The sequence below is a fragment of the Pseudophryne corroboree genome, chromosome 10, assembly GCF_028390025.1.
Source record: "Pseudophryne corroboree isolate aPseCor3 chromosome 10, aPseCor3.hap2, whole genome shotgun sequence".
Lineage (NCBI taxonomy): Eukaryota > Metazoa > Chordata > Amphibia > Anura > Myobatrachidae > Pseudophryne > Pseudophryne corroboree.
The window spans coordinates 223,148,622-223,161,146 of NC_086453.1; the positions used below are offsets into that span (position 1 = coordinate 223,148,622).

At 49.0% G+C, this 12,525-nt stretch overlaps 1 protein-coding gene across 2 annotated transcripts in view; it reads left to right on the forward strand.

Annotated features, from left to right (window-relative positions):
* The window catches only part of GPR157 (G protein-coupled receptor 157), a 72,826-nt gene that overhangs the window by 47,629 nt on the left and 12,672 nt on the right, over positions 1–12,525 (forward strand). For both annotated transcript variants that reach the window (XM_063943101.1, XM_063943100.1), the window contains exon 3: positions 3,109–3,322. In XM_063943101.1, the coding sequence (XP_063799171.1) occupies positions 3,109–3,322 (214 nt within the window). The remainder of the gene's footprint in view (positions 1–3,108; positions 3,323–12,525) is intronic.

The window sequence follows — 12,525 nt, forward strand, 5'->3', positions numbered from 1 at the left end:
CTGGCTTTCTCCTCCGGGAGAAACACCTTTTTCTGGACTCTGTCCAGGATCATCCCTAGGAATAGAAGTCGTGTCGTCGGGATCAGCTGCGATTTTGGAATATTGAGAATCCAACCGTGCTGGCGCAGCACTATCTGAGATAGTGCTACTCCGACTTCCAACTGTTCCCTAGATCTTGCCCTTATCAGGAGATCGTCCAAGTAAGGGATAACTAAAACTCCCTTCCTTCGAAGGAGTATCATCATTTCGGCCATTACCTTGGTAAAGACCCGGGGTGCCGTGGACAATCCAAACGGCAGCGTCTGAAACTGATAGTGACAGTTCTGTACCACAAACCTGAGGTACCCTTGGTGAGAAGGGTAAATTGGGACATGTAGGTAAGCATCTTTGATGTCCAGAGACACCATATAGTCCCCTTCTTCCAGGTTTGCAATCACTGCTCTGAGTGACTCCATCTTGAATTTGAACCTTTGTATGTAAGTGTTCAAGGATTTTAGGTTTAAAATTGGTCTCACCGAGCCGTCCGGCTTCGGTACCACAAATAGTGTGGAATAGTACCCCTTTCCCTGTTGTAGGAGGGGTACCTTGATTATCACCTGCTGGGAATATAGCTTGTGAATGGCTTCCAATACTGCCTCCCTGTCTGAGGGAGACGTCGGTAAAGCAGACTTTAGAAAACGGCGAGGGGGAGACGTCTCGAATTCCAATTTGTACCCCTGAGATACCACCTGAAGGATCCAGGGGTCCACTTGCGAGTGGGCCCACTGCGCACTGAACTTCTTGAGACGGGCCCCCACCGTGCCTGAGTCCGCTTGTAAAGCCCCAGCGTCATGCTGAGGACTTTGCGGAGGCGGGAGAGGGCTTTTGTTCCTGGGAACTGGCTGTTTGTTGCAGCCTTTTTCCTCTCCCTCTGCCACGGGGCAGAAATGAGGCGCCTTTTGCCCGCTTGCCCTTATGGGGCCGAAAGGACTGCGCCTGATAATACGGCGTCTTCTTAGGTTGAGAAGCTACCTGGGGTAAAAATGTGGATTTTCCAGCAGTTGCTGTGGCTACCAGGTCTGATAGACCTACCCCAAATAACTCCTCCCCCTTCTAAGGCAATACTTCCATGTGCCTTTTAGAATCCGCATCACCTGACCACTGCCGCGTCCATAAACCTCTTATTGCAGAAATGGACAGCGCGCTAACTCTTGATGCCAGTCGGCAAATATCCCTCTGTGCATCTGCACATCCAGGCTGAGGCGATTGCTGGACGCAGTATAACACCCGTGTGAGTGTATATACATTTTAGGATATTCTCCAGCTTTCTATCGGCAGGTTCCTTTAGGGCGGCCGTATCAGGAGAGGGTAGTGCTACCTGTTTAGACAAGCGTGTGAGCGCTTTATTCACCCTAGGGGGTGTTTCCCAACGTGCCCTATCCTCTGGCGGGAAAGGGTACGATGCCAATAACCTTTTAGGAATTATCAGTTTTTTATCGGGGGAAACCCACGCCTCATCACACACTTCATTTAATTCCTCGGATACAGGAAAAACTACAGGCAGTTTTTTCTCACCAAACATAATACCCTTTTTAGTGGTACTTGTATTATCAGAGATATGCAATACATTTTTCATTGCTTCAATCATGTAACGTGTGGCCCTAGTGGAAGTCACGTTTGTCTCCTCATCATCGACACTGGAGTCAGTATCCGTGTCTGTGTCTGCCATTTGAGGTAACGGGCGTTTTAAAGCCCCTGATGGCGTTTGAGACCCCTGGACAGGCACAAGCTGAGTAGCCGGCTGTCTCATGTCGTCAACTGTCTGTCGTAAAGAGCTGACACTGTCACGCAATTCCTTCCATAAGCTCATCCACTCAGGTGTCGACTCCCTAGGGGGTGACAACTCTATAATAGGCAATTGCTCCGCCTCCATCTCATTTTCCTCCTCAAACATGTCGACACAATCGTACCGACACACCGCACACACACAGGGAATGCTCTGATAGAGGACAGGACCCCACTAGCCCTTTGGGGAGACAGAGGGAGAGTATGCCAGCACACACCAGAGCGCTATATATAGACAGGAATACCACTATAAAATGTGCTTTTCCCTTTATAGCTGCTGTTAGTATTAAAACTGCGCCAAATTAGTGCCCCCCCTCTCTTTTTTTATCCTTTTCTGTAGTGCAGGACTGCAGGGGAGAGTCAGGGAGACGTCCTTCCAGCGGAGCTGTGATGGAAAATGGTGCCCGTGTGCTGAGGAGATAGGCTCCGCCCCCTTCTCGGCGGCCTTTTCTCCCGCTTTTTGGTGAGTTCTGGCAGGGGTTAAAATGCATCCATATAGCCCTGGGGGTTATATGTGGTGTATTTATGCCAGCCAAGGTGTTTACATTGCTGCTCAGGGCGCCCCCCCCCTAGCGCCCTGCACCCTCAGTGACCGAAGTGTGAAGTGTGCCTGAGTAACAATGGCGCACAGCTGCAGTGCTGTGCGCTACCTTGTTGAAGACTGATGTCTTCTGCCGCCGATTTTTCCGGACCTCTTCTTGCTTCTGGCTCTGTAAGGGGGCCGGCGGCGCGGCTCTGGGACCGAGCTCCGAGGCTGGGCCTGTGTTCGGTCCCTCTGGAGCTAATGGTGTCCAGTAGCCTAAGAAGCCCAAGCTGGCTGCAAGCAGGCAGGTTCGCTTCTTCTCCCCTTAGTCCCTCGATGCAGTGAGCCTGTTGCCAGCAGGTCTCACTGAAAATAAAAAACCTAAAACTAAACTTTCACTAAGAAGCTCAGGAGAGCCCCTAGTGTGCACCCTTCTCGGCCGGGCACAAAAATCTAACTGAGGCTTGGAGGAGGGTCATAGGGGGAGGAGCCAGTGCACACCAGGTAGTCCTAAAGCTTTACTTTTGTGCCCAGTCTCCTGCGGAGCCGCTATTCCCCATGGTCCTTACGGAGTTCCCAGCATCCACTAGGACGTCAGAGAAATATAGCTGTAAGTAATGACGGACTAAAATTTCTATTATATATTTGGTGCTGTAAATGGTCTGTTGCGTCCTGCGTATTGCCTCTTTCTTCTAAGCTATAAAAGGAATATCTTTCAATCCGTCTTGACCATTTTGACTAACACTGTTCTTTGCCCACAGCTGGGGTGTTCCGCTGCTGATTACTGTAGCTGCAGTGTGTCTGCAGAAGATTGGCTATGATGCATCCTATGTTTCGGTCGGTTGGTGCTGGATTAACATACAGGCCGAGGATAGGCTTACATGGATGCTTCTGGCTGGGAAGGCCTGGGAGATCCTGGCTTATCTTGTTTTACCCGTGCTGTACATCAGAATAAGGAAGCACATCGGCAGAGCGGTATAAAACCATACAATTTTATTAGTGTGTTTTTTCTGTTTGTATTTTTATTTTATTTTTCTGAATTTCTCATTGTCAATGAATGGTATTTGTTACAAGCCAGCGGCTGACTGTGGATAGGCAAAGTTTGTCCACATTTGAAATGAACATTAATTAATCAATTAATCAGATACATTATATAGATAGTAATTTCATATGTATATAGTTTGTGATATCACACATGCATACCTCCCAACTGTCCCAATTTGGCGGGACAGTCCTGTTTTTTGGGGACTGTCCCACCCGCGGGCCGCAGTGTCCCGCGGTGAAGGGGGGGCAGTTGGGAGGCTCCTGTCACTGCTGCAGCAGCAGTGAATAGACGCCAGCGTCTATTCACTGAAGACAGAGGGAGAGGGGGCATGCCAGCAGCTCACAAAGAGCTGGGCATGCCCCTCAGTGACGGAATCGGGGTGGCGTGGTTCGCGATCGCGGCACTCCCGCGCAGCCACGCCCCTTTTTTGCAGGCCATGCTCCCTTTTCAAAATTGGGCGCGGCTTCCCTTCTATGCCTGGAACAAATGTTGAGAGGTATGCACATGCAGAATAAGATCCTGCTAGAAAACTTTCAGCTGCCGAAAAACTTTTCCTTGTGCTATTTGGTGATGCCTGCAAATTAAAAACAATGTTGAATTAGCCTGTTTAACAAAATGATTCTATTGGACACTTGATGCCAGCACCCTGCTACATAGGGGTAGAGAATGTCAGTCAACTATTGGTAAGTTGCCTGAAGACTTAAAACAAGTGTATGTGTCTCTGTATTGATGGGAACATCAACTGTTCATACAATGAAATAATTTAGTTTTTGTATCCATGCTCCCTTTCTACAAAAGTCCTGCATGTCTAAGGAAATTGAAGATGATTTATACTTGGCATGTACTGTATAAGAACTTTATTTTCTGGACAGGTTTTCCAAAATCCACTTAACTATATCCAGTAGTGGCACTAGAGGGTGCTAGATAATTTAGGATTGAGCAGCAAAGGATTTCTAGCAGTGCATTTTGGCCTGTGGGGATCTCCTCTAAGAAGCGCAGTCTTTTGTCACAAAATAGGGCATTTCCAAACTGTAATGAAGTGTTTGATGGAACTTCCACTTTCTCTTACGTCTTAGAGGATGCTGGGATCCCTTTTAGTACCATGGGGTATAGACGGTTCCGCAGGAGCCTTCGGCACTTTAAGACTTTTCGACAGTGTGAACTGGCTCCTCCCTCTATGCCCCTCCTCCAGACCTCAGTTTAGAAAATGTGCCCAGGAGACTGGATGCACACTAGTGGAGTTCTACAGAGCTTTGCTGGAAAAAGACTTTCTTAGGTTCTTTATTTTACAGGGAAGCTGCTGGCAACAGCTTCCCTGCTTCGTGGGACTAAGGGTGGGAAGTAGGAACCAACTTCTCAATTAGTTAATGGTTCTGCTTCCGCTGACAGGACACCATTAGCTCCTGAAGGGTACTGAACACAGCCCAAGCCTGGCCAGCGTTCACTCCCACAGCACTGCCGCCACCCCCTGACAGAGCCAGAAGTCAGAAGGCTGGTGAGTATATTATCGGAGTCCTGAAGAGAGGGAATCCTCCGGCCATCGTTGGCGGCATACAGGCACACGCGCAGCGGAGGGACGCTGCGCGCCATGTCTCTCGGCACAAGGGTGCAGAGTGCGGGGAGGGGCGCTCTGAGTGCATGTTTTAAAACCTTACTCTCACTGGCAAAAGGGTACATACATGTACAGCCGCTGATGTGCCATCCCCAGCCAGTATAAATATTACATTGCTGAGGCAGAAGGGCGGGGCTTCTTTAGACTTACCAGAACACTCACTGGGTGCCATTTTCTCCTGCAGAAACTCCAGTGTGAAGCTCCTGAACGCTGTTTCTCCTCATGACAACGCTGATACAAGTACAGGGTGTTATAGAAGGGGCAGAGAGTGTTCATTATAATTAGATCTGTGGGCCTATTATTGGTATATGCGCTGTAAGTGGGTAATATTTCTACAATTCACAATAAGGCGCAATGTGTGGACTGTAAGATCCCTCCGTGTTTCTCTGACAGACTTTAGTGTGGGTCTGTCCCCAATAGCTCCCCTGTGTGATAGGTGTGTGTGTGTGTGTGTGTGTGTGTACAAGTGTGTAACATGTCAGACATTTGGGAGGGTTCTTCCCAGGAAGAACCCATTTTAGATACACAAGAGGGTAATGTGGTGGCCCTTCCCTCTCAGAAGGAGCCAGAGTGGGTGAGAATGTTGCAAAAGAATATGTCAATGCTGGCAAAGAAATTCTCTGAGTCTGAACAACAGACTAAATATTGGAGGCAGTCTGTGGAGGATGCACTGTTTACTGACCCCTCCATATCATCCACTCGGGTCCCATCCAGTTCCCAGAAAAGGTCTCTGGCCCAGATAATGCAAGGGGACACAGATTCCAACTCTGACGTCGACACTAGGGATTTGAGAGAGGGGTAAACCCCAAATTAGGCAAAAGCACACAATGTATGATAGTTGCTATGAAGGAAGTGTTGGAGTTTCCTGAAACAACACTGGTCCCTGAGGAAAAGGATTATTTTAAATTAAAATAAAAAGCAGGTTGTGACTTTTCCTCCTTCAAAGGATTTGAATGCATTCTTTGAAGAATCCCGGGCTAACCCAGAGAACAAATTTACCCTTCCCAGAAGGATACGTGTAGTGTACCCTTTCTCGGGGGAAGACAGGCACAAATGGGAGACTCCCCCAATGATAGACACCTCAATTTCTCGGCTGTCTAAGAAAATTATTTTGCCTGCCCCTGGTTCAGCCTCTGTAACAGATCCAGCTGACCGTAAATTAGAAAAACCCTGAAATCCATATATACGGCTAACGGAACGGTGCTCAGGCCCACCATTGCGTGTGTGTGGGTGGGTAACGCTGTGGAAAAATGGTCTGACAACTTACTTGTTAACATAGACACAGTTGACATGGATGAAATAGTCCTAACTCTCGGCCATATCAAAGATGCTGCAGGTTACTTAGTTGAAGCTATGAAGGATATTGGGTTGCTGAGTTCAAGATCCTCCGCTATGGCTATTTCAGCCCGCAGGGCGCTGTGGATCCGCCAATGGAATGCTGATGCAGAATCAAAAAAGAACATTGAGGCGCTTCCTTACAATGGAGAAGCCCTCTTTGGAGACAAGCTGGATGCCATGATTTCAACAACTACATCAGGCAAGTCAGCATTTCTGCCTTTCGCAGCTGCTCCACCTAGGAAAGGATTTCATTCTCATACGATGCAATCCTTTCGGCCCAACAAGTCCAAAAAGGCAAAGGGTACCCCCTTCTTCGCAGGCAGAGGGTGAGGAAGGGGTAAAAAAAATCTACAACACCATCAGGCTTGCAGGAGCAGAAGTCAACAGCTACTTCTGCTAAAACCTTAGCATGATGCTGGGGCTCCCTTGCGGGAGTACGATCGGGTGGGGGCACGTCTACTGTCTTTCAGCCAGGTCTGGGTTCACTCAGATCTGGATCCTTGGGTATTGCAGATAGTATCCCAAGGGTACAAATTGGAATGTCAGGACCTTCCCCCCATGCCGATTTTTCAAATCAGTCTTTCCAGCTTCTGTTCAGGACAGAGCAAAAGTGCTGAACGCAATACAGAAATTATGTCAAGACAATGTAATTTCCATAGTTCCTGTGTCACAACAGGAAAAAGGGTTTTATTCAAGCCTGTTTGTAGTGCCGAAACCGGATGGCTCGGTCAGACCGATTTTAAACCTAAAGACTCTGAACCTTTATTTGAAAAGGTTCAAATTCAAGATGGAATCCCTGAGAGCGGTGATCTCCAGCTTGGAGGAAAAGGAATTTCTGGTATCGATGGACATCAAAGATGCTTATTTACATGTTCCCATCTACCCGCCGCATCAGGCATACCTGAGGTTTGCAGTGCAGGACTGCCACTACCAGTTCCAAACATTGCCTTTCGGGCTCTCCACGGCTCCGAGAATATTCACCAAGGTTATGGCGGAGATGATGGTTCTTCTTCGCAAGAAAGGAGTCAAAGTCATCCCATACTTGGACGATCTCCTCATAAAAGCGAGATCTAGGGAGAAACTAGTGCAGAACATTGCACTTTCCCTGACGGTGCTTCAACAGAACGGTTGGATCATAAACCTTCCAAAATCACAATTGGAACCCACAATGAGGTTATCATTTCTGGGAATTATATTGGACACGGAAGCACAGAAAGTATTCCTACCGGTGGAAAAGGCTCTGGAGATCCAGAGGATGGTCAAACAAGTTTTAAAACCAGCACGCGTATCGATTCATCAGTGCATCCGCCTGCTGGGGAAGATAGTAGCGGCCTACGAGGCTCTACAATTTGGACGATTTCACGCCAGGGTGTTTCAATGGGACCTACTGGACATGTGGTCCGGATCGCACCTACACATGCACCAGAGGATAATCCTGTCAACAAAAGCCAGAATTTCACTCTTGTGGTGGCTTCAAATTTCTCACCTCCTGGAGGGACGCAGGTTCGGGATTCAGATTTGGATCTTGGTGACCACAGATGCAAGCCTCCGAGGTTGGGGAGCAGTCACGCAAGGGGAAAGCTTCCAAGGACGATGGTCAAGTCAATAAGTACTCCTTCACATAAACATTCTGGAACTGAGAGCTGTGTACAACAGCCTTCATCAAGCGCACACCTTCTTCAAGGTCGTCCCATATAGATCCAGTCAGACAATGTAATGGCAGTAGCTTACATAAACCGCCAGGGCGGAACAAAAAAACAGAGCGGCAATGGCAGAGGTGGCAAAGATACTCCTCTGGGCAGAAAGACATGCAAAAGCTCTGTCGGCAATTTTATTCCGGGAGTGGACAACTGGGAAGCAGACTTCCTCAGCAGACACGATCTCCATCCAGGAGAATGGGGCCTCCACCCAGAAGTCTTTGCAGAGGTAGCAGATCGTTGGGGCATTCCTCAAGTAAATATGATGGCATCACGTCTGAACAAGAAGCTTCAGAAATACTGTTCCAGGTCAAGAGACCCACAAGCAATAGCAGTGGATGCACTGGTGACCCAGTGGGTGTTTCAGTCGGTGTATCTGTTCCCTCCACTTCCACTAATACCAAAAGTTCTCAAGATCATCAGAAGAACAAGGGTTAGAGCAATTCTCATTGCTCCAGACTGGCCAAGGAGGGCTTGGTATCCAGATCTTCAGGAGTTATTACTGGAAGATCCTCAGCCTCTTCCTCTTCGCGAGGACCTGCTTCAGCAGGGGCCGTTTGTTTATCAAGACTTACCGCGGCTGCGTTTGACGGCATGGCTGTTGAGCGCCAGATCCTAGCCCGTAAGGGTATTCCCAATGAAGTCATTCCCACACTTATTCTGGCCAGGAAAGGGGTAACGTCCAAACATTACCATCGTATTTGGAGAAAATAATAGGATTTTACTTACCGGTAAATCTATTTCTCGTAGTCCGTAGAGGATGCTGGGGACTCCGTAAGGACCATGGGGAATAGACGGGCTCTGCAGGAGATAGGGCACTTTAAGAAAGCTTTGGATTCTGGGTGTGCACTGGCTCCTCCCTCTATGTCCCTCCTCCAGACCGCAGTTAGAGAAACTGTGCCCAGAGGATATGAACAGTACAAGGAAAGGATTTATGTAACCTAAGGGCGAGATTCATACCAGCCACACCAATCACACCGTATAACTTGTGATAAACTACCCAGTTAACAGTATGAACAAGTAACATAGCCTCGGTTCAAGACCGACCAACTATAACATAAACCTTATGTAAGCAATAACTATATACAAGTCTTGCAGAAGAAGTCTGCACTTGGGACGGGCGCCCAGCATCCTCTACGGACTACGAGAAATAGATTTACCGGTAAGTAAAATCCTATTTTCTCTAACGTCCTAGAGGATGCTGGGGACTCCGTAAGGACCATGGGGATTATACCAAAGCTCCCAAACGGGCGGGAGAGTGCGGATGACTCTGCAGCACCGATTGAGCAAACAGGAGGTCCTCCTCAGCCAGGGTATCAAACTTATAGAACTTTGCAAAGGTGTTTGACCCCGACCAAGTAGCCGCTCGGCACAGTTGTAGTGCCGAGACCCCTCGGGCAGCCGCCCAAGAAGAGCCCACCTTCCTAGTGGAATGGGCCTTAACCGATTTAGGCAATGGCAATCCTGCCGTAGAATGCGCCTGCTGAATCATGTTACAGATCCAGCTAGCAATTGCCTGCTTTGAAGCAGGAGCGCCAACCTTGTTGGTCTCATACAGAACAAACAGAGCTTCAGTATTCCTGATCCTAGCTGTTCTGGTCACGTAAATCTTCAAAGCCCTGACCACATCCAGGGACTCGGAGTCCTCCAAGTCCCGTGTAGCCACAGGCACGACAATAGGTTGGTTCATATGAAAAGATGAGACCACCTTGGGCAGAAATTTAGGACGAGTCCTCAACTCTGCCCTATCCACGTGAAAAATCAGGTATGGGCTTTTATATGATAAAGCCGCTAATTCCGAAACACGCCTTGCAGAAGCTAAGGCCAACAACATGACCACTTTCCAAGTGAGGTATTTCAACTCCACTGTTTTGAGTGGTTCAAACCAAGGTGACTTGAGGAAACTTAATACCACGTTAAGATCCCAAGGCGCCACCGGAGGTACAAAGGGAGGCTGAATATGCAGCACTCCCTTCACAAAAGTCTGTACTTCAGGAAGAGAAGCCAATTCTTTTTGAAAGAAAATGGATAAGGCCGAAATTTGGACCTTTATGGACCCTAATTTTAGGCCCAAATTCACTCCCGTTTGAAGGAAGTGAAGCAGACGGCCCAAATGGAACTCCTCCGTAGGAGCAGCTCTGGCCTCACACCAAGAAACATATTTCCGCCATATACGGTGATAATGTTTCGATGTCACATCCTTCCTAGCCTTGATCAGGGTAGGAATGACCTCCTCTGGAATCCCTTTTTCAGCTAGGATCCGGTGTTCAACCGCCATGCCGTCAAACGCAGCCGCGGTAAGTCTTGGAACAGACAGGGCCCCTGCTGCAGCACGGATCTTCTGTGAGCAACTCTTGCAGATCCGGATACCAAGTCCTCCTTGGCCAATCTGGAACAATGAGAATTGTTCTGACCCTTCTTAGTCTTATTAATCTTAACACCTTGGGTATGAGAGGCAGAGGAGGAAACACATAGACCGATCTGAACACCCATGGTGTCACCAGAGCGTCTACCACTACCGCCTGAGGGTCTCTTGACCTGGCGCAATACCTCTTTAGCTTTTTGTTGAGACGGGACGCCATCATGTCTATTTGAGGCAGTCCCCACCGATCCACGATCTGTGTGAAGACTTCTTGATAAAGTCCCCACTCTCCCGGATGCAGGTCGTTCCTGCTGAGGAAGTCCGCCTCCCAGTTGTCCACCCCCGGGATGAACACTGCTGATAGTGCGCTTACATGGCCTTCCGCCCAGCGCAGAATCCTGGTCGCCTCTGCCATGGCCACTCTGCTCCTTGTGCCGCCTTGGCGGTTTACATGAGCCACTGCCGTGATATTGTCCGACTGAATCAGAACCGGTTTGTTCTGAAGCCACTCCTCCGCCTGGCATAGGGCATTGTAAATGGCCCTTAACTCCAGGACATTGATGTGGAGACAAGTCTCTAGGCTTGACCAGAGACCTTGGAAATTTCTTCCCAGTGCGACAGCCCCCCAACCTCGGAGGCTCGCGTCCGTGGTCACCAGGATCCAGTCCTGAATGCCGAACCTGCGACCCACTAGGAGGTGAGCACTGTGCAGCCACCACAGGAGAGATACCCTGGCCCTGGGAGACAGGGTGATCCGTTTCTGCATATGTAGATGGGACCCGGACCATTTGTCCAATAGGTCCCATTGGAAAGTCCTCGCATGGAACCTGCCGAAGGGGATGGCCTCGTATGAAGCCACCATCTTCCCCAGAACCTTTGTGCAATGATGCACCGAAACCTTTTTTGGCTTTAAAAGGTTCCTGACCAGGGCTATGAGCTCCTGAGCCTTCTCCACCGGAAGAAAAACTCTTTTTTGGTCTGTGTCTAGAATCAGGCCCTAAAAGGTCAGACGCGTTGCAGGTACTAGCTGGGATTTCGGTAAATTGAAAATCCAGCCGTGCATCTGCAACGTCTTCACGGACAGAGACACGCTGTCCAGAAACTTCTCCCGAGATCTCGCCTTTATAAGGAGATCGTCCAAGTACGGGATAATTGTGACTCCCTGCTTGCGCAGGAGCACCATCATTTCCGCCATTACCTTGGTGAAAATTCTCGGGGCCGTGGAAAGACCAAACGGCAACGTCTGAAATTGGTAGTGACAATCCTGTACTGCAAATCTCAGAAACGCCTGGTGAAGGGGGAAAATCGGAACATGAAGGTACGCATCCTTTATGTCCAGGGACACCATCCAATCCCCTCCCTCCAGGCTGGCGATGACCATTCTGAGCGATTCCATTTTGAACTTGAACCTCTTTAAGTACAGGTTCAGGGATTTTAGATTTAGAATGGGTCTGACCGAACCGTCCGGTTTCGGCACCACAAACAGGGATGAATAATAACCCTCTCCTTGCTGGAAATGAGGAACTTTGATTATCACCTGTTGAATGTACAATTTGTGAATTGCCGCTAACACTAGCTTCCTCTCTGACGGGGAAGCCGGCAGAGCCGATTTGAAAAACCGGCGAGGGGGCATGTCTTCGAATTCCAGTCTGTATCCCTGGGAAACAATCTCTATTGCCCAGGGATCCACCTGTGATTGAACCCAGACGTGGCTGAATAGATGAAGACGTGCCCCCACTTGATCTGACCCCCCCCCCCCCCCCCCCCCGGAAAGCCCCAGCGTCATGCTATGGACTTTGCGGAAGTAGGGGAGCTGGGAACTAGCTGGGTGCAGCTTTTTTCCCTTGCCTTTACCTCTGGCAACGAAGGACGATCCTCGTACCTTCTTGTTTTTATTGGAACGAAAGGACTGCATTTGATAATGTGGTATCGTCTTAGAATGCTGCGGGGAACATAAGGTAAAAAATTCGATTTACCGCCCGTAGCAGTAGAGACTAGGTCCGAGAGGCCTTCTCCAAACAACTTCTCCCCCTTGTAAGGCAATGACTCCATATGCCGCTTTGAGTCTGCGTCTCCCGTCCACTGCCGGGTCCACAAGAGCCGCCTAGCAGAAATAGACATAGC